This window comes from Lissotriton helveticus, chromosome 2_1 (assembly GCF_964261635.1).
Source record: "Lissotriton helveticus chromosome 2_1, aLisHel1.1, whole genome shotgun sequence".
NCBI classification, from domain to species: Eukaryota; Metazoa; Chordata; class Amphibia; order Caudata; family Salamandridae; genus Lissotriton; species Lissotriton helveticus.
The window spans coordinates 1507530569-1507553559 of record NC_136059.1 but is presented as its reverse complement, the minus strand read 5'-3'; the positions used below and the strand labels follow the sequence as shown (position 1 = coordinate 1507553559).

Sequence of the window (22991 nt, the reverse complement as noted above, 5' to 3'; positions counted from 1 at the left end):
TTGTTGGGCCAGCCCTTATCTCCTTCCCACGCCCCTATCTCCAAGGTGTACATAAGAAGGACAGTTAATTGCTATCAATAGATCTCTGCAATCTCATAGAACATACATCCTCGCTATGCACCGCAGTAATTTGAAAATGATCATTTACATGCGTCTCGCTAATTGTGTGACTGTATTTTTATTTAAACCGTTATATTTGTTTCTATTTTCCATCATTAAAAATTACCACTGACCCAACTTATTTGTAAAGGATAAACAAACAGCCAGAGCTCCTTTGCTCACATGATGAAGCGCTAGGCAAGAAACTTGTCGAAGACTACTCTCGTTTGGAAACATTCTCCGTCGACTGACAGGTACACTCGGAGAAACGACTGCGCGTCCCAGCCCAAGATGGCGACGCTGGGAGAGGCCGTGACCCGGCCCTCAGCCACCTCCCCCTCGGACGACCTCGGAGCCTGGCACCGCCTCTCCTCCGCTGCCCTTCGTGTTGGGAAGGCAGGCGCAGCCAGCAACCTCGAGAGAAACAAGCCTGGTCCTGACCCCGGCGGGTTCTGCTGTGCGAGTCTCTCTGCCTACAGTGGGCGGCGAGAGGAGGCGGACCCGCCTGAGCTCCCTTCCCTCCACTTCCTGCCGACGCAGAGGAGTAGGCTCCTCGGTAGTCCCCTGCTCCTGGGCATGTCCGGCAGCTGCAGGATCCTCAGCACCCGCCTCCTGCTGCAGCTGCTCCGGGGCCGGGGCGCGGCAAGCGCTTGGCGGGGAAACTGCCAGGTACCGATTGTTGTGAATCCCGGGACCCTGTCACTGTCATCTGTGGGCCTGCCTCCGATGCGATAGTTTCTGGAGAGTTGTGGGGAGCAAGTGGTGATATGGAGCAAACTTTTAATGGCTGCGCAGAGGGCCGTATCTGCCGCAGATGTAGTTTGTGTTCGCTGCATTGGTTATTGCTGCATACTCATGTTACAGTGAAAAGTAAAGTTTCGGCCCCTGCACGTGGGGGTCTGTTTCCATGAACATACAACCAGCACAGAAGCAATTTACCTTTATAGACCGAAGGTTGATGATTTCTTCACATATTTGTATCATTCTTATTACTTCTTATTTTGGAGACTGCTGATCGGTAACGGTGATTAAATGGAATCCTGTTCGGGGCCAGCCACTGGACCGATTCATTGTAAATTGTTGGACTAACAGCTTCGGCGTGACAGTGGCCTGGCACCGTATTTGTAAGAGCTCATCCTCTTTTTACTTCTGAAAGTACATATTATGTGGCAGTTCAGGACCTGATTATTGGGAAAGACAAGGCCAGTAATAACCCAACTTTTTCGATTATTTGGTATAGTACGGCATTATCTAGCAATGAGATATTTCACAGTTTGATAGAAAAGGAATCCTAAAGCTATATCAATCAGGGGTTTATATAGCGCGCTGCTCACCCGTGAGGGTCTCCATGCGCTGCGGGGTGGAGAGGCTCTGGATCAGTCGAAAAGCCAGGTCTTGATGTCCTTCCTGAATGTGTGCGGGGTTGGGGAGCGTCTGATGTTAACAGGGAGCTCGTTCCCGGTCTTGGCTGCAATGTAGGAGAAGGCTCTTCCTCTGGCTTTGTTTCTGCGCATGCGGGGGACCTCTGCTGGGGCGATGTTGGCGGAGCAGGGGTTCTTCTTGGGTATGTGGAAGGATACTTTCTCGTTGAGTTATTTGGGTCTGATGTTGAGAGCTTTGTAGGCATGGCTGAGGAGTTTGAAGGTGACCCTCTTCTCGAGGGGAGCCAGTGGAGGTTTCGTAGGTGTTAGGTCATGTGCTCGTGCCGCGGAGTCCCAAAGAAGAGTCTGGTTGTGGCGTTCTGGCTGGTTTGGAGTCTTTGTAGAAGAGTTCTGTTGATTCCGGCGACGAGGGCGTTGCCAAGTCTGCTGGTTATGAGTGCGTGGGTGACGGTCCTTCTGCAGTCGGAGGGGATCCATTTTAAGGTCTTACGGAGGCAATTGAAGCATTGATCTGGCGGTTCATAGAGAAGGAGGAGTCGAGGATGATGCAGAGGTTCCGGGCGTGTTCTGTAGGGGTGGGTGGGGTCCCGAGGGTGGACGACCACCAGGTGTTGTCCCAGGTGGTGGTGCAAGGTCCTAGGATGAGGACCTTGGTATTCTCGGAGTTGAGCTTCAAGCAGCTGTCTTTCATCCAGGATGCCACATTCTTCATTCCTTACTGGAAGCAGAGTCTGGTGTCTTCGGGATTCTTCTTCTTTTTTTTTTTAAAAGACCTTTATTGCACATTATCAACAGAACACAGCTTAGGCCCTACTACCTCTGGGGCCGGCCGCGATTACTCCAGGATCGAATCTACAATGTAAAGAGTTACACAGCCGTTTAGCCGTTACCCCTGGGGCCCGGCGGCAAATGAAACATATTGTGCTTAATACAGCTGTTATCATTATCTGAAACTACGTAGGTCTGCTTTTTAACTGTAGAACCAAACTGTCCATTAAAGCAAAGGCACAAACATAAAGGACACAAAGCGATCCCTGAAGGTAATTAGGCATACATTCACAGTTATATTGTCGTTAACATTAGAGATGCATTCCAGAACCGCCCCTAGCACCTCCACCTCCTGTAATGGCCGGGCGGTCTCCAAAGCCGCCGGGCCTGTCACCATTTACAGCCATGGTATAACTTCAATCCTCAATCCGACAGACACTCATCCGAGTCCTCCCGCGGTGGCTCACAAATGTTTCCCCTGTTCCATGCCCCCCAGATCAGACCCCATTTCTTGGGGTAACCCCTCTGGACAAACACCGCCTTCTCAGCCACCATTGCTTCATCCATGTCGCTGCACCATTCTCTCAGTGTGGGCATCACAGGCGAGCCCCACAGTTTAGCCACATTGCGCTTCGCGACCATCAGGCCCAACATGACCCAGTCCTGCTGTCTATGGGTTAAGTCCACTGCCTCCCATATGTTCAGTAAACAGCAGCGCAGGTCGGGCAGCAGGGAGGTAGCCATAGTCTGGGAGATAGTTCGCATCACTGCTGTCCAGTACCTGGCCAATCGCCCACAATCCCAAATTGTGTGATAGAACGTCCCTTTTTCTCCGCATCCACGGAGACAGTAATCGTGTTCAGTCTTCCCTATCTTGTGCAGGACCGTCCTGGTATAATATGTGCGGTGCAGTATTTTCAGCTGTACCAGCTTAAGCCTGGAAGGAATCGCAAACTCGCGTGGAGACGAGAGAGCCTCCTGCCACTCCGAGTCGTCAAGGTCACCAATATCTGCCACCCAGCTGGAACGCAGTTTGGACAGCATGTCAGGGAGATTGTTAACTAATTTCCGGTATGTGTAGGAGGTGGCTTTTTGGGACATATGTTCAGTTAGCAGTCTGTCTTCTAGAGGGGTAGATTCCTGCAAATTCGTCCCTTCCGGAATGGCTGCCCTCAGCGCATGCCGTATCTGCATGTACCTGTAATGTTCGGACCTAGTCATACCGTTTTTGGTCTGTAGAAAATCAAAATCTACGACTGTGTGGTTTTTCCAGAGGTCCCCCACAAGGGAAATGCCTATGGCGTCCCACGCCTTGAACCCCTTGGTATTGCCCATGTAACCCAACCTGTACGAGTCCCACAGGGGTGTCATCTGTGTGATAGTGTTCGCACACTGAAGATGTCTATGTGCCTTATACCAAATTTGAATCGTGTGACGAGTCGGGCCTCTTAGTTCAGTCGGGATGGCTCGGCTATAAAGGTTTCTTAACAGGCCCCTGGATTCAATATTCTGCCGGTCCGCCAAGTAGGCGGGTTCCGTTTGTGAGGCGTGCAACCAGTAGTTGATCTGTTTAAGGTGGGCGGCCCAGTAATACAGTTCAATATTAGGGAGCGCTATACCCCCATCGTACCAGTCTTTCACCAGCTTGTTTTGTGCAATACGAGCCGGTTTCCCATCCCAAAGCAGAGTAGAAACTGTCGCTGCGATGGCTTTAAAATAGGAGGGGGGTACTGGAAACTGCGTGTTTTCAAGGAGGTACAGAAAACGGGGCAGTGCCATCATCTTAAACAAGGCAGCTTTGCCCAATAGAGTGAGAGGAAGGGAGCGCCACACCTTGACATCTCTAGTAAACCGTTCCAGGGGGGGTTTCAAGTTTAAGGCGTGGAATTCGTCCGAGTTAGGAGTGACGTAAACTCCAAGATATTTAAAAGGGGTGGTAGTGTAACTCAACGGACAGTCCCTCGGTAGGGGGGAGGGGGCAGCCAGTAAGAATGAATAGGACTGATTTCGACCAGTTAATTCTATAGCCCGATACTCTCCCAAACTTCTCGCAAACATTGAGCAGTTCCGGGATCGATTTCTTCGGGGAGGTGAGATAGAGCAGGACATCATCCGCGTAGAGCGATATCCGATCCTCCCACGTCGGTGACCACCGGATACCCTTAATGGATGGTTCCCATCTGACCCAAATCGCCAGTGGCTCCAGGACTAGTGTAAATAGCAGAGGGGACAACGGGCAACCCTGCCTCGTCCCACGCCCGAGCGGGAAGTCCCTGGAGATGTGGCCATTAGCCGCCACCTGAGCCAGGGGGCTGGTGTAGAGCAGTCGGACCCATGCGCAGAACTGGGGCCCAAAGCCCATGTGACGAAGCACAGCGAACAGATAAGGCCACTCCACGGTGTCAAACGCCATAGTGGCGTCAAGGGAAAGCAGTACCGCCGGCTCCTGCATATAGTCTCGGCGAGCCAATACCGCTTGTAAACGTCGCAAATTATGTGAGGTATTACGATTTTGCATAAAGCCGGACTGATCTGGGTGCACCAGAGTGGCAAGGTGGGGGGCCAACCGCTGCGCCAATAATTTGGCTAGGATCTTTGGTTCCGCATTTAGCAAGGAGATGGGGCGGTAAGAAGTACACTCCTCCGATGCCTTACCAGGTTTGTGGATCGGGATGATTGTGGCCAGACGTTGATCTCTCGGCAGCATTCCCACCTCCAGGCTGTCCTTGAACATGTTAAGGAGGTGGGGGGCTGTCGTCTGGGCTGTTTGCTTGTACAGTTCCACCGGGAGACCGTTGGGTCCCAGTGCTCTTCCAGACGTCAATGCGTCGGTCGCTTCCCGCACCTTCTCCACGGTAATATCGGCCTCCAGCAAAAGCGCTGCCTCGGGTGAGAGACAGGGGATCGCCAGATCTTTAATGTAATCGTAAGCCTCCTCCGCCGAGTACCTCGCCTGGGGAGCGTATATCTCCTCGAAGTGATCAGCCAGCAGGTCAACTATGACACCGGGGTCAGAGGTCGCATTTCCGTCAGGCAGCGCTAATTGTGCAATGACCCTGCCCGCCTTTTCTTTTTTATCGAGCCAAGCCAGCATCTTTCCTGCCTTGTCGCCCAGCTCGTAAACCCTGTGTCGGGTGGCCTGAATCGAGGACCTAACCAACTCCTTCTGATATGCCATCCATTCTATTCGACACAGCCGGACCGCCTGGGCAGCTCCCCGAGATGGATGGGATTCCTGTTCAGCGATTGCAATTGCAAGGGCCTCCTCAAGGGTGCTAAGTTCTTGCTGCTGCGTTCTCCTATGGGCCGTTACGGATGCAATCGCTTGCCCCCGCAGCACCGTTTTAAACGCTTCCCACAGGGTACTCCGAGAGTCAACGGAGCCCGCGTTCTCCTGGAAGTAGTGCTCCGCAGTAGCAGAGAGGGATTTTTTCAATGGGGCGTTCTGCAGATAGCTCGCATGAACCGGAAACACACGGTACCTATGGGAGCGGTGGTTCGTGTATGTGAGTCTTAGCGGGGAGTGGTCGGAGATTCCCCTGGGACAGATGTCCACCTCCTCCACTCCGCATAGTCCCTCCCCTGACATTAAAATGTAATCAATCCGTGAGAGACAATTATGTGTCGCTGAGTAATAGGTATAGTGTTTGTCATAAGGGTGCTTGTATCGCCAGCAGTCCGTCAATCCCAGGGCGTCCAACAGACCGGCGAGTCGCCCGCCTCCCCGCATCGTCGCAGCATGTGGGTGCCTATCAAGCTCATGATCCACAACGTCATTAAAATCGCCCCCTAGAACCAGTGTCGCCGTCGGTAGGGCCAGTAGAAAGGAAGCAAGGGCAGTGTGAGCCGCGGCCTGTAGGCCAGGCGGAATGTAGACGGACACAAAGTTAAAGAGTTGGCCCTCCCACTGTACCATCACTGCTGCGAAGCGGCCCTGAGTATCTATCTTAGTCTGTTGACACACCATCGGGAAGTTTTTCCGTATAAGGATCCCAGTCCCCCTAGAGCCGGAGGAGAAGTCCGCATGAGTAATGAATTTATACCCCCATCTATCCATCGCTCTAGAGGCTGTGCCCACAAGATGGGTCTCCTGCAGCATGACTATCGCCGGTTTATAGTGTTTCAAATATTGTAACACTAGGCCTCGCTTCACCTTCTCGCCCAACCCCCTAACATTCCATGTGAGGGCCGTCAGTGTCGGAGAGTGGGAGGGACGTGACATGTGGAGCTCAGGTGTAGCTATCGCGTGTGTCGCCATTGAGCAGGGTGTGTAACTCCCCACAAGTCAGGAAGGAACGATCCCAGCAGAGCACTGTCGCCAATTAAAGTGTTACCTTCACGTAGTGCAGTGTATCTCGTGTTGTGCCGTGAAATACTACAATAAAATACAGAAACCAAAACAACCAACAAACCCTCCCCACCCCCCTCCCTGCCTCCCTGCTGCACGGATCGAAAACCGCCCGCCTCCCCCAACTTAGCAGAGCGCGTTGTCCCAACCCAACCCATTGTACTTGCTTGTCGGGGATATGAAGCTCTGCGATCCGAAGGCAGCTCCATGTGACCTCATCCGCCCAACACAGAGCGGGGACCAAGAGTTCTCAGTCAGTGTGCTGCACATGTCCGCCGGCACTCACTCCTCCGGATGCTCTCCCTCCTCCAGACCCGTTTCCGCAAACAGGTCCTGGCTATGGCCTTGTGACGCCACTTGATCCGACTGATTCACGGTTCCTCGTTCGCGTTGACTTCTACCGTCCCGCCTAGGCGCCTCCACACGCCTCCACCCGTCCAGCCAGTCCCTCGCCGCCTCCGGTGTGTCGAAGAACCACGCTTTGTGATTGTCCACGACTCTCAGTCTCGCCGGGAATAACATGGAGTATGGTATGTTCTTGGCCCGCAAGCTTTTTTTGATGTCGATAAGTCTTTCGTCATCGGGCCACCTCAGCTGTATAATCAGGGAAGAAAGCTATAGTGGAGTTCAGTACCTTGATAGGGGCGGAATTTCTGGCAGTTTGAAGTATGGCATCTCTAGCCCTGAAATTAAAGAGTTTAGCTAACACCGGCCGCGGCGCCGCCCCTGGTTTCGCGTCCCCCCGGGGACCCTATGCGCCCTTTCGACTGAAAAGAAACGGGAGAGACCCTTCGGCTGCAATTTCGTCGTGATTAAGTCTTCCACATACAAATCCATTGTGCGTTTGCCCTCCGACTCTGGAATACCTAAGATGCGGACGTTGTTCCTCCGCGACCTCCCTTCTTGATCGTCCAGTCGTTCTTGCAGCTTCTTGGTGACCGCTTCCAGGCGTTCAGTGGCCAACTGCAGTTCAGAAGTGTCCTCCACTAACGATTTAGTGACCACTTCCACCTGGGCCACACGCTCCGTCATTTTGTGGAAATCCGCCCTCAGTAGGCCAACATCCGTAGAGATTGATCCCACTGTCGCCTGCACACTCGTAAGCATTTTCATTAGATCCTCTAATGTCACTCGCTTGGTGCCATCACCTTCTGGACTCTTGCCCGCGGAAGGGCGACCCTCTGAATGATGTGTGGCAGTTTTGTCGAAGGCGTACTTCTCCAGCTTCGCCTGCGCCGCAGCATTCCTGGGACCTCTGCCTGCCATTGCGCCCGGTAGATAGCACGTTGGGGGCAGCTCCAAGGCACGGTCGTTCCGCCTCGGTATCAAGATGGCGCCTCCCGCCAAAGTTCCTCCACCTCACAAGGCGTGCAGACCAACAGCGTTAGTGGACAGGAAGCAGCGTGCAGTTAGACCTCCACCTCCTCACAGGGAAATCTGCAGGACCCCCTACCTTTCGCTCCTGGGCAGTACTCGCCGACCTCCTGCCCGATAGTATCACCACTGACTCACGCAGCGCACCGCAGGGCGCAGACCGGAAAGCCAGCGACCATGGAGGTGGAGGACGTGCCCCTGAATGCAGATTATCGCCGGCTCCTGTGGCACAGGATCAAGTGCGGCCGCCTCCGCGCACCGCTCCCAGGGTCTGCTGGTACAATATTTGGCAATGCAGCCGTCGCCCGATGTGGGGGCCGGCGGCGCCTCTGAGTTCTGCCCGCTCAGCCGGTCAGATGGGTTCTTCGCCTCGGGGCGCGCCACCAGGGACCAAACAGTCTGTAACTCGTGGGCACTTGAAAGCGTTACTTGTGTTCCTTAACCAGTTCAGCAATCAGTGTATTTACTTGAGCAATGCAGCCAGGCGAAGCGAATGTCCGTGTCACACTGTCTTCCTCAAGGTGTTGTCTGTAAAGCAATTACAGGCCATCCGTGAGGTATCTCGACCTCAGATCAGTGTGAGTGTGCAGCGAGGTTACACAGCGGTAAAGCCGCGGCCGGTATGGCGCGTCTCCGCTCGAGGGCAAAACAATCTCCGGTGCGTTTCACCGCCGTCAGCGGCCCCTTCCGGCCAGGTCCTCCGTCCCCCTGTCACTTCCGGTCGGGCTGCCGCGTAGCGGCAGGCCGGTGCTTGCACACGCGGCAGGGCCCCTCCTGGTCCGTCGGATCTCCACCGGCTGTCCTCGCCCGATTTTGACCGGGGTAGCGTCAGCAGGCGCCGCTCATCTCCCGCACTCCGGTTCCGCGTCTGAAGGTACACTAGTGCCGGATGAACAGTCGGATTATTGACAAAGGAGCCGCCTCGGTGTCAGAGCACTCGCGCTACGCCGCCATCTCGGTCGGCTCGTAGCCACGCCCCCCTCGTCTTCGGGATTCTTCATGAGTGAAAGGATGAGTTGTGTGTCGTCGGCGTAGGATAAGATGCTAATCCCATGCGGTCTGACGATGGCATCGAGGGGGGCCATGTATAACCCGGTTCAACCCTCCAGAACTAAAGTCTGGAAAAGAGACCTGAAAAAACTCAACCCAGTCTCCCTACCCCCGAACAGTCGCGACATCCTACTCCCGCCCACGGGAGCTACAGATGTACAATCCCTGACTGACCACTATCTCAACGCCATGACCTCAATAATCAATGAGGCTGCTCCTATGCAGCTAAAAAGAGTCTCCGCTAAAATCTCCAATCCATGGTACGACGGGAGTCTCAATGAAGATAGACGAGCCATGCGAATGGCAGAGCGCACCTGGAGGGCAGCTCCCTCTGCACTGCACCTGAAAACCCTGAAGAAAAAGAGAAACGCCTACTTCAGGAAAATAAAGCGCTCAAAAGCAAACTTCTTCAGCCTCCAGCTCGACCAAGCAAAAAACCGCCCAAGAAAACTGTTTGAGTTAATCAGAACACAAACCAAGGAACAACCCCAACCTCTCAGTACATTGCACGAAGCACCCTCCTCTGAAGACTTCGCCGCTTTCTTTACCCAAAAAACTGACAACATAAAGAGTGATCTCCGCGCTGACGCAAGACTCCACACCACACTCAACTGCATAACACCCACCGGACCTAAAAACAATGCTACATGGTCAACCTTTGAAACCTACTCCGAAGAAGAAATAGGCAAACTGCTCAGCACCCTGAAACCTTCCAATCACCTCACGGATCCCCTCCCTGCTAACGCTGTCAAAGATTTCATCCCACTACTCCTTCCACTCTGGACTAAGATTATCAACAGCTCACTCCAAGAAGGAACCATCCCTGACTCCCTTAAAGTTGGACAAGTCACACCTCTGCTAAAGAAACCTACTGCCGACCCATCCGACCTAAACAACTACCGTCCCATTACCAATATTCCCACTCTCGCCAAATTATTGGAAAAATGCGCTCAACTACAACTGACTAAACACATTGATCTGTTTGATCTCCTTAACCTTCATCAATCAGGCTTCCGAGCAGGTCACAGCACCGAAACTGCTATGACTCACATAATCGACGACGCCCTTCAAATCCTAGATCAAGGGGATACCTGCCTCCTCATCCTTCTTGATCTCTCTTCAGCGTTCGACACTGTTATCCATGAGAAATTACTCGATCTGTTGAACACAAGAATGGGTCTTTCCGGGACTGTTCTCAAGTGGTTCACCTCCTTTCTACACAACAGGTCACAGAAATTCAAGAGCAACAACCTGATGTCCTCTCCAATACCTGTTTCGTTAGGTGTCCCCCAAGGATCCTCCCTTTCACCAACATTGTTCAACTTAGTTATGGAACCTCTCACCACCTTGCTTCAAGCATCCAATGTACTTTTTCACATGTACGCAGATGACACTCAACTATATCTCAAATTACAATCCCTCAATGACATCGTACTCCTGAACTCTACGATCAGAAGCACCCAATCCTGGCTTGCTGATAATCATCTCAAACTCAATGCTCTGAAAACAGAATTCCTGCTGATCTCACCTCCAGCTAAGATCTCTACCACTCAAACCTGGCTTAAACAGCTAACTGCACTCAATGTCCAACCCACCATAGTGGATTCAGCGAAATCCCTAGGCATAACTCTTGACTCCAATCTCAACATGCAGCACCATATCAGCAAGGTTACTAAGGGAGCGAACTTCCAAATCAATACCCTAAGGAAACTTAAACCCTTCCTACCAGCCAAAGACTTCCAAACTGCAGTACAAGCACTGGTCATCCCGCGAATTGAATACGGCAGCACCGCCCTCTGCGGTCTCCCGTTAACCACTACTGCACCCCTAAGAGCCTCTCTAAACGCTGCAGCGAGACTCATCACTGGATCAAAAAAGCACTCTCATATCTCCCCTGACCTGAAATCACTAGACTGGCTGCCTTTTGAAGCCAGAATACATCTGAAAATCGCCTGCATGACACACAAGGCTCTACACCTGAGCTCTCCCGGATACCTCACTCAGAAGCTGTCAATCTCTGGCGGCTCTAGAAACACCAGAGGCACAAACAATCTTCTGCTAAAACCTCGAAGATTCCGAAAGGAAAAAACGTATAAACGCTCTTTCTCAGGAATGGCACCCAGGATCTGGAACTCACTCCCTCCTGAAACTAGGCTCATCTCCTCCACTACACTTTTTAAGAAAGAAGTGAAAGCAATTTTTATGGCCAAATACACCTGACCTATGAGCATGGATCTATAAAGACTCTACACCGACCTGTATTATTATGTTCGAACTTTATGACTATGTATTTCACCTGTATTATTGACGCTACTGACCAGCTATGCACACTTTTAACTGTTATATTTTTATTATTGATTTGCTGTACTAATTTGCTCCCTCACGTACCTACCCCTCCCACTTATTATGTTTAAATTCACTCGCTTGTTGGTATTCCCGGCTTTGTAAAGCGCTCTGATATCTGCAAAGATCTTGTTCGCGCTATATAAAACTTTCAAAATAAATAAATATGTTGAAGAGAGTGGGGCTGAGATATGATCCCTGGGGTACTCCACCGTTGATTTCAGTGTGTTTGGAGAGGAAGGGAGGGAGTCAGATCCTCTGGGTTCTACCCGAGAGGAAGGATTGGATCCAGTCGAGGGCGGCTCCTTGAATTCCTGCGTCGTGAAGTCTGGCTGCGAGCGTGCGATGTGAAACGGTGTCGAAGGCTGCGTAGAGGTCTAGAAGGATGAGGGCCGCTGTGTGTCCCTGGTCCAGTAGCATGCGGATGTCGCCAGTGGTGGCAAGGAGGGCTGTCTCGGTGCTGTGGTTGCTGCAGAATCCAGTCTGGGAGGCGCCTAGGATGGAGTTATCTTCGATAAAGGCAGTCAGCTGGGCGTTTACGTGTCTCTCAGTGACTTTGGCCGCAAAGGGGAGGAGAGAGATGGGCCAGTAGTTTTTCAGGTCCGTGAGGTCAGCCAATGGTTTCTTGAGGAGGGGTTTCACCTCTGCCCGTTTCCAGTCGTCTGGGCAGGTGCCGGATCTGAGGGAGGCGTTGATGGTACATCCTAGTTCGGGTGCGATGGCGGCGGCCCTGTGGTATATGTGCGGTCGACAGGGGTCCGTTGGTGCTCCTGAGTGAGTTTTCTTCATGGTCGTAGTGATGCGTTCCACAGTAGCGGGATCCCAAGAGGTGACGGTCGGCTTGGCAGCAGCGGGTAGGGGGGTGGTGGTGTCTGGGGCTGGTTTGCTGAAGTTGTCGTAGAGGTCCTTGATCTTCCGATGGAAGTAGGAGCTGAGCTTGTCGCAGAGTTCCTGGGAGGGTGTGATGTCTGTGGCTTTGTAGGCAGGTTTTGCGAACTGCTGTATGACGTTGAAAAGTTCCTTGGCGTTGGTTGCGTTGGTCTAGACTTTGTCTTTTATGAAGTTCCGTTTGGTGTGTCTTATGCGCTGGTGGTATTCCTTCAGGGCGCTCTTGTGGTTGTTCCTTGCTTCTGAGGTTTTCTGGTTTCGCCAGGTCTTTTCTATGCGTCTGCAGGAGCATCTGGCTTCTTGGAGTTCTGTGGTGAACCAGGCGGCCTTCAGAGGGCGTTGTTTGGCATGAGGCGGAGCGGTGCGAGCTTGTCCGTGCAGCAGAAGACCCAGCTGTGAAAATCCCTGGCTTCGGTTTTGGTGTTGGTTGTGCCGGTGGGGGTGTGTTGACGGAGAGTGGTGTTGAGGAGTTCCTCTATGGGCTTACTCCATTTCCGGGGTGGCAGGCGTGGGGCGAGCTTGTGCGTGGTGGTGGTGTTGAAGTGAAGTGGACGCAGTGGTGGTCCGTCCAGAGGGGCAGGGTAGTGTGGCTGACACAGATGTTTGTTTTTCCCACGAAGATGGGGTCAAGGGTGAGACCCACTCTGTGGGTGGGTGTGTTGACGAGCTGCTTCAGTCCTAGGTTGTCGAGGAGAGTGATGGAGTCGTGGTCATTGCCTTTGTCGAGGTAGAAGTTCAGATCCCCGAGTAGAATGTAGTCTGTAGAGGTAGAAAGTATATAAGTTTGAAGTAAACAATACTTTTGTTTGTCTAGGTACCATTGAGGTAGATTGCCACTCTCCCTTATCCAGGAGGTCAAGGTCTATCTCCTACGAAGCCCTCCGGGCCTGAAATGTGTCAGATGTGTTTTTCTCCAAAGTTTTATAGATGAACGTCATATTTTTTTAGTGGGTATTTCGAATCTGGAAAGCTTTGCTTCTAGTGGATCAAACTGAAAGGTTATCTTGGTGGGGTGGGTATAGTTACAGTGCATGATGGAGAAGTAGATTGCAAATTAATTGTGTTCTAAGTAGGGCTAGTTCCTCCTGTAAAGTATCAGACTTTCGTGTATATCTAGGTATGTTCCCTAGTGTGGTAAAGTCTAATGTAGCCCTTCTCTCAAATCCCTTCAATGCCTTGACATTTGGCAGATATTCCCCTGTTCAGAGTGTAGTTTGCTGGATTAGTTTAGTTTTTGTCCAGTTCATCGTGTAAAGTGACTCTTACCCTCCCTCCCACAACATCACCACATTTCTAGTAGCTGGTAGGGCACGTGTCCTCCATACAGGAAATTTATTCGGTTGTGCCTTCTTACGCTGTTATAAACAAGGACTACCTCCACGTCAAAAAGCCAGTTGTTAAGGACTACGATGTGCGGCAACATCTAATAAGCCAAAAAGTCTCCCATACAGAGTCCGACCTCATGTTAAGGGTCTCATCATTTGGGGGTGGTTCACTGTGAGCTATGTTTTGAAGTATATACGGTATCTTTGGGGACATGAACATTTTGACCAATCCTACCCTTTGCATCATGGATAACTGCAACAGTGATCAATCAAGAAGTTATCTTTTAAGTGCATCCATCAAGGGTGCAACATTACGCTCCCACATCCATGCTGCATTACCTGAAATAATGATTCCACGGTATTGTAGCCTCTCCTGTGCAGCGATTAACCATGACCAGGTGAGCAAATTGCCCCGACTCTCCCCTCTGCCGTCCAAATGAGGTAGAGACTGGATTTTGTCCAATTAACTCAAAACCCCGAATAGATTTTGAAGTCATTCGGTACCTGCATAGCATGTGGCCTGACCCGTCTGGTTGACAGTGGCCCCTGTATATCCATTGGCATATATTGCTACTTGGTCTTCCACCTCCGGTGTATATCTAAAATACCGTTGTTACTTTGTATTTTTTTCACCCAAGGTTCTGTTGTTATCGGAAATAAATATGGCTGTAGGGGACAGCACTGTTGTATGCCTCGCTGTATAGGAAATTACTCTTGCCTCTGGCTCCATATCGAGAAGTTGGGTGTAGTCCAAGAACTCCGGTCCCAGGCTCAGTCTCTTGAGCATGCAATCGAATGTTCCCAGATCAGGATTTTAAATTCCTTTTCAAAGCAAGTTTGAAACACTGTGAGCAGTGTGCTTAGTCGCTCTTCCAGTGCCATTGCATTATTAAGGCACTGAATATTATGTCTTGTTGCCTTGCGTGGCGTAAAGTTACTGTGGTCATAGTGTATCAGAGAGTAAATCCGGACTGCCAAGCGTTTTGCTGTTGTGAGTTCCTTTGACTACACATTAATATGAGATCAATTAGTGGGTGGACCCAGTTTCAGTATTACAGTAATGACCACTCCTCTTATATCTTGTGGCAGTTCTTTTTAGGGGCGATATATAATGCTTGTAGATAAGGGCCCATTAGGCTGGAATAGGACTTGCAAAAACAATCTGCAGAGAACCAGTTCGGTCTTGGTATTTTCTCTGTCTCCATGTAGCCAAGACTTTCAAATAGACCTCCTCAACCTCCATGTCCCTATTAAGGATATCGCTTTCCTTGTCCGAAATGCACCCAATTGGAAAGCCCTTCAGGAAACACATGCATGCCTCCAGCTCTGTAGGTCTGGTCCTACTTTATACAATGTTCTTTCTTCAGTAGTAGAGTCCCATGTTAAAGTTCCTATGGCTGTTCTTTTTCTTTTTTATTACGTACGTTATTGAGTTACACAATATTACAAAGGTACAGTCGCATTAACCCACCATTGGTGTTCATTGACATTTATCCATCAGAACAGAGCCCATATAATTTATCAGTCTAACATTATTCAATCCCCTTCGCAATACTCATCCCCTCTGACGAATCCTGTCCTAACCCAGGGAGGGTTTAAAGGCCGTTGCTTCTCGGTACAAGAATGCCTGTCGAAGGTTTTGAGGAGAATACGCCTGAATAGACACCATCTTTCCAGATCTTATAATGTTCTGTGGGCAGCCCAGTGCAGCATACATATGCCTTTACAGACTCCTACATCGATCTTCTTTTGGCACATCTCTGCTGATGGAGGCTCCAGGGCCTTCCATAATCTAGTTATGTCCCTCTTAGCGATCACAAGGCCCAACCACAGTAAAGTGGTTTTGTAGCTGTTAACATGTACACCTTCCGTGATGTGTAATAGTCATTTAGGGTCCATAGGAAGCCCCTGGCTCTCCAAGGCATCTGATGACTCCCTCCCAAAAGGGGATTATTTTCTTTCAAAACCAGACAGAATGGCAGAAGTAACACCATTGGAGTGAGCATCCAAAACAAGTCGGAGAGGTAGGGCGAGGGATAATTTCCTGTGCTGTTCGCCTGTCCTGCAGCTTCGCTGCGATTCTCTGTCTTACATAAGGGGCAATTACCTCAATATCTCCGTGTGGAATCCGCTCCCTGCATCTATTCAGGTGCAGTATTGTGCTTCACAAATGGGCACCCTTTATTTAGAGGGTGTCTTATAAGGTAGGATTACTCCATTCTTGGTCCTGATGAAATGCCATATGACCCTCCTAGCAACCAAAGGCATGAAACATGTTGACCATAATCTTGCACTTAAATTGGTAGCTATCATGGAACATTGTTACTAAAGGATAGCTCCTCTGTTTTTACTTAGTCAAGGTACCTGTATCCCATAAAACGTCCCTGTGATTACCTTCGACTATTTTACACACACTCCTATCACCACCCTATCTTTCACACAAGCACCCTTCTCATGCATTTATCTAACAGCGACAGATCAAAAGATCTCCGATAAAGAGCTCCAGGCCCATCAGGCATTGTAGCACAGGTTTGATGAGGAGTGCCCAATGATGAAGCATGACACCCTACCAGGTGTGTGAGGGCATTAAGATCTGACCTTGAGGATCCCCTGAGATCCTGGTGGTCGGCTTCGTTATTCCACCTCCCTGTGGACTTTTCCACTCACGAGGAACTACTCCCCCCTAATGTGTTTGACAGATCCTTTAACTATGAGCCATACGTTTTGCTTCAGTGCACTACTTCGTCTTTCCACTCTCTTCTTGCCGCTGCTCCCAGTTCACTTAATTTCCCTTGTCTTTCCCACAACACCACCTCGCGCCTGTCGCAGCTTGTTTTTATTCTCAACAGCTGCACTTCGCTCCCTCCCTTTGGGTTGCAGCTGCCTCCTTCTCCCTCCAACTTAAAAACTCCAAAAAAGCCAACTGAGCAGTCTGTCCTTCCACGGTTGTAAACTGAGTAGCATTAAATTGGGCTGTAGTATTACCTGTTAACTACATCCCCTAGAAACAGCATAAGTGGGGCATTAAATGGTACATATGAACCTGCATTATGAAACTGGTAAGTCCCATTCTGAAGTGGGAAAAATCCGAGACGACTGGTGTAGAGGGATTGGGACACTGGTATGCGAAATATGCTTTCACTGCATAGTGGTCAGACCCCTACCTGTACTACTACAGCATTTCCAGCATTAATAGCCTGTTTGATTGCTGACTTGGGGACAAAATGGAGTTGTAATGGGCCCATCAAAATGCTTGCAGCACCCACTTACCTCTCCATGTCCACTGATCACTAGATCCCAAGAAGTGGCTCCTCTAAACTAGACATTGGAACGTTAAGAGTTAAGAACAATCCAGTTCTTTAGTGCCATAAATCAAGAATCTTTTGTGGGCTGGGAATCTTAGTTCACTTTAAGTGCTGACATTTTGTAGGTTTCCAGCCACAAGGATTTACGTCTGTGTTGTCTCTCCTTGCATGTATAGCTGCTGGGAAATTAGGACAAAGGGCAGACAGACTGCAGAATGAATATTTGATACAAAGGTAGCATTCTGCCTAGAACCATTATCAACTAATGAAATCACAAAAGAACTGTGATGGCCAAAGAATCCGGAGACTGCAAGGCACTTGCAGTCTCAGCCCCATAGAATATGATTGTCCAGAAGCCTCGTGTTATTTTTGTCTGTACTACAGAGTCTTATTTGTAAGTGCCCCACATTGCCTACATGCACATAAAACCAAGTTTGTTGATAAGGTACAGCTCTGAAGGCACATTAACGCTGCAGTCACACATAGTAAGGTCAAACTGACTTACGATCCTGCTGCCACATTGACTGCTCAATCTAACTTCTCTAAGATGGTCAAGTGATCAAACAGAGCACGTTCGTTAACTGCATGGAGTATAATAGTGCTTGAGGCAAGTCGAGAAGCTCGGAAATGATACGGAACTGCTACCTGTAGGTCATCCCTCAAGGCGAACCAAGTTACCAGAAGTGCCGTCCTCGCCAAGCAAACCACCCGATATATTTTCAGCAGAAGGTCCAGGCCAACATTGCTGCAGTGTACGTGACTCAGAATTATACAGAGAGACTTACCAGGAAGCCTCGGTCTTACTAAAACTAAGAGTACTAATATACAAATGCAGCATCCAGGCAATTACACCTTGAAGTACTCCACTGGCTGTCCACAGCCAAATGTTCCTCCTTCAAGAAAGACATAGTGCATGGCCCACCAAACCATCCAGGATGCTGTATCCCACGTTACATGAAACCTCAGAAATACAATACGAATCGAACCCTGCTCTCTAAACTGGCAAATCAACCAACCGTTTTTCAATAACACTCACATTAAGTGATATCTTTCTCTGTTCAAGTGGAGAAAATCCCATACTCTCTGCCAGCAAAGATATGAAGCATCCAGGATTACCAGGTATTCAGGAAGGCCAGGAAAGGCATGAAAATTGCCAAACAGATTGCATCGCCATCATAAAGCATTGTAAGACTGTATCAATCATACGCGAAGAATCCGTCACCCACAAAGATGGAAGGTTTCAGGATTTTTAGATGTAGATCTCACTCCTCTTCGCTTAACTCCACGTTTAAGCACAGCTACAAGAGTACCATAAAGTACAACCTAAAATATGCACTAGCCACATGTCATGCCCCACTATATAAACACAGGTGAAGCGAGTGACCCAGCTTCTAGTGACTGAATTGATATTGCAATATAAGTAGTCTTTTATTAAAAAAAAAGCAGTGGAAATGCAATTTGTCTAGCATCTGAGGTTTACACCTATTGGCTTTGTAAATGGCAATGTAGGTGAATATGCTATAGTTGCAGCAACTGAACACATTCATTTTATTATTTCCCCAGCATAATAAAAAGCAATATTCCATAACAATACAATCAACCCCTAGAAAACAACATCTCACTGATAAGGCATTACCCTTTCCCTAGGCCTTGTAAGACTTCAAAGAAGTTACCTTAAACACATCCTCCCAGCTGTAGAGCACTAGCTCCAACTATGGGAGAGTTGGCTTAAAATTCATCTCACAGTGGGAAAGGTGATTATTTTGGACCCCCCACTTAAGGTGAGGACCCAGATGATGAACTGGAAAGGATTAACATGCAGTGTGGAATGATTTTGTAGTGGGCCCCTCGTACTATGACCACCACAGGCTGAGTTATGGAAAAAAATGTGTTTTGAATAAAGGACCTGCAAAGCATTATGGGGCGAGTTTCTGTAGTGCAATAAATATTATAGTATCTGCTCCCCTGCTGAGCCCAGGAGAGCCACAGTAAAGTTTTCCTTTTCTTTCCTTTCTGTGGGTTCTCGGCGCATTTCCCTTTGTTGAACGGGCTCACAAGAAAAGCATTTGTTTGTCAAGTTTACAAAGAAAAGCTTTTTTTGTAAAAGCCCCCATGATGCGCTTTCACTATAATTTCAACTGCACCTGTTCTTTACACAAGCTGTCTAAAGAAAGGGGTGGGCTGTCATTTTAAAATTAAAAAAAGAAAATGTTACGAGAGCTTGTCCTGCCAGGAGAAAACCATTTAGCAAAATAGTGCTCAGATGTAACAGGGAGTGTACTCATGGGAGGTTACAAATAGAGGCAGGGCGGTACTACGGAGGGACTACTAAGCCTATTGACCAGTGAAAAGCCACAGTTTCCAAAGGACAATCGCACAAGCCAAAGAAAAATATGGGTGGAGAGTGCGTAGCGCTTCAATTCCATACCGCAATACTGCATGGCTTGAGAGGGGAAACATCGTTTACCACGCATCCATTTCAACTTGGTACTATTATATCGTGGTTTTCACTACGCAAGTTGTTACACCGACTTGCACTGGAAGGCGCTGTTGACTAAGGAATTGTGTGAATTACTGTTTCCAACACCTTCCCTACTGTATATAGACTGGAGTTGGAATAGTAATTCACACTATTCCTAAGTCCAGCGCCCCTCCAGCGCAAGTCAATGTAACGACTTGCGTTGTGAAAACTGCGATCTAACAGACTGCGTTGAAATGGTCTTCGATGTATTGTCATATATCCCTTGCAGAGCAGCATATGCGCTGCTCAGGCTCGACCTAAAAAGCCTATGCCAGAAGTTCAGTTTCAGCTGTCATTAATAATCTCTCCATGCATGTGTGGGTGCATGGGTTTACACTTTTGTGCGCTCCCTGTCCTGCAGTGCCTTGTTTTCTAATGATGATGCAAATCTTTGACCACCTTCAGTGGGCTCGCAGATGTGGTCGTCTAGACGAAAAGTGGAAAACATAAAGTATAGCATGACGCAGATGTCCGTAAGAAGAATCCCTAAATGTTCTCATCTGAATTTGCCCAGTAGGAGCCTTTTAGAGGACTTATTCCGACTATGCATCAAAACTGCACTTACTTGAGATAGGATGCCTACCAGTCATTGTTTAGGCTTTCTTTTGAGGTCGCAGCCTACCAGAAAGTGCAGCAATCTGTTTGCTAAAGGCACCTTGGTAACTTTTGGAAAGTTGACGTAGGCATGCATTCTACTGGTTGCCTAAACAGTGTTTGCTGTATTCTTCCCTGAACTTGTGTTCTGTAAACAGTCCTTTAAATTTTGTTCTTATCTGGCCACATTTGCTGTTCATTCAAAGACAGAGGTCAAACGTCAAGCTGTGTCTTCCAAGGAGCTTGGTGTTCATTTTTCTTTCTCCAATGTGAAAGTTGTAGGGTTTATGTGATAATCATGCTGGTTCTGGAGAAGTGCCTGAGGAAGCTTTACAATGTTCTTGTTTTTTCTAGCACACAACACAATTTAAATATCTGTAAATGAACTGAGCTGATGATCAGATCAATACACTAGGCAATGGCAGTTCCATACATCGTTTGTGCGCTCTGTACGTTTTATCAGTAAAACTGCGTGCACATGAAAGGGTCATTTCAATCGAAGATGTGTTGTTTGTAACGACGGTACACTACCATACCATCAATGCTCAACGTTGCCCAGTCCACTCTACTCTTCCCCACTCCACTCCTCTCTATTGTACATCACTGAACTCCATGCACTCTGCCCCACACTACTCGACTATGCACCACTGCACTCTTTGCGACTGCTCTACACCACACTGCGCCGCTCCACTCTATGCCATCCTACTCTGGAATTCTGCACTCTACGCCAATGCACTCTACTCTGTACCACTCCACGGTATGCCAGTGTACTCTATGCCAATCCCCCTATGCCACCCTACTCTGCACCACTACACTCTACTCTGAAACAATCTACTCTATGCCACTGCACTCTATGCCAATGCACACTCCACCACTTTACTCAACCAACGCACTCTACACCAGTCTACTCTGCACCACCATTCTGTGCCATTGCACTCTTTGCCATTGTACTGTCCCTGTACTCTACGCTACTCTACTCTGCACCACTGCACTCTATGCCGCTCTAATATGTGTGAATGTGCTCTATGCCAGTGCACTCGGCACAACTCTACTGTACGCTACTCTGCAACACTCCTCTACTTTATGCCACTCTACGCCACTGAACTCGCATTCGCTTTTTTTACGCCATTGCACTCTTCACCAATCCACTCTAATCTGCTCTGCACTACTGCACTCTACGACCTTCTACTCTATACCACTGCACTCTACACCACTTCACACTAATCTGAAACAATCTATTATATGCCGCTGCATTCTACGCCACTCTATTCCACCCTGCGCCACTGCCCTCTGCGCCACTTTCCTCAAAACCAATACATTCTGCGCCACTACACTGTACGCCACTATACTCTACACCATTGCACTCTACACCAATGTCACTTTACTCTGCATAACTATACGCCATTCCAATCTACACCAATGCACTCCATGCCATTCCACACCACTACGCTCTGACACTCTACTCTGCACCACTGCACACTCTGCTACCGAACTCTGCACCAGTCTCCTCTGTCCCACTGCTCTGTACGCCACTCTACTGCACTCTGTCACTCTAGTTTGCTGTGCACCAGTGCCCTGGCACTGCACTTTCCACCACTGCGCTCCATGCCACACTAATCTACTGTGCACCACTGCACTCTACGCCATTCACTCTATGCCTGTATACTGTGCTCTGCATCACTCCACACCACTCTAATACTGCACTCTATGCCACTACTCTATACCACGCCACTGCACTATGAAACAATCTACTCTATGCCACTGCACTCTATTCCGCTGCACTTTATCCCACTCTTCTCCGCCCCACTCCATGACACTGCAATTAACGCTGCACCACTGTATGCCACTGCGCTCTCCCGTGCTCCACAATATTCAGCCTTGCACCATTCCACTCCACTTTACTCTGAAACAATCTAATCTATGACACTGCACTCTAAGCCACAGCACTCTACGCTGCACCACTCTACGCCACTGCACTCTGCTACCCCATTCTACTCTAAACCACTGCAGTCCACGCCAATTCACGCTACACAACTTTACTCAAAGCCAATGCATCCAAGGCCACTGTACCTATGCCAGCTTCTTTGCACAATTTCACTTTACGCCGCTATGCACTACAACATTTGACTCTATGCCACTGCATGCTACATCACTCTAAACCATTACGCTCTACTCCACACCACTCTATTCTATTCTGCACCACTGTACTCTACGTCACTGCTCTCTGCACCATTCTGCCACTGCACTCTATGCCACTGCACCACTCGACTCTGTCCATGCACTCTGCGCCACTCCACTCATGCCACTTCACTATGTGTCACTCTACTCGGCAACACTGCTCTCTGCGCTACTGACCTCTACGCTGCCTCGCTTCACTCTACGCAACTGTACTCTACGCCAAACCACTCTAAGCCACTTTAATCTACTCTGAAACAATCTACACTAAGCCACTGTAGTCTATGCCACTCTATCCCACTCTGCGCCACTGCACTGTATGCCACTCAGCCCTACGCCACTCTGTTCTACACAGCTGCACTGTGCCAGTCTACTCTGCTCCACTGCACTATACGCCACTGTACTCTACTCCATTGATTCTACGCCACTCTACACTATTGCACTTGTCACTTTACTCTATACCACTCTATGCCACTGCACTCTAAACCAATGTACTCTACTCTGTGCCACTCTACTCTATGCCATTCTATAGCACTCTAGTCTGCACCATGCTAGGCCACTCTACGCCAATGCACTGTACACCACTCTAATCTATTGCGCATCACTGCACTCTGACACTACTTAACGCTACCCCGGAGTACTACTCTGAACCACTCTGCTCTATGCCAGCACTCTACTATGCACCACTCCAGTCTAGGCCACTCCAGTCTACTCTACTCTACGCTACGCCACTCTGTGTCACGCCACTCCACTCCAGTCAACACCATGCCACTGTACTTAAAACCACTGCGCTCTACCAATGCACTCTACACCTCTTTA

At 49.3% G+C, this 22991-nt stretch overlaps 1 protein-coding gene across 1 annotated transcript in view; it reads left to right on the top strand.

Moving 5' to 3' along the window:
- Positions 1-375: 375 nt before the first annotated feature.
- GRSF1 (G-rich RNA sequence binding factor 1) overlaps positions 376-22991 on the top strand; it is a 324061-nt gene continuing 301445 nt past the window's right edge. The window contains exon 1 of the mRNA XM_078676404.1: positions 376-768. Coding sequence (XP_078532530.1) covers positions 391-768 — 378 coding nt within the window. The 5' untranslated portion in view covers positions 376-390. The remainder of the gene's footprint in view (positions 769-22991) is intronic.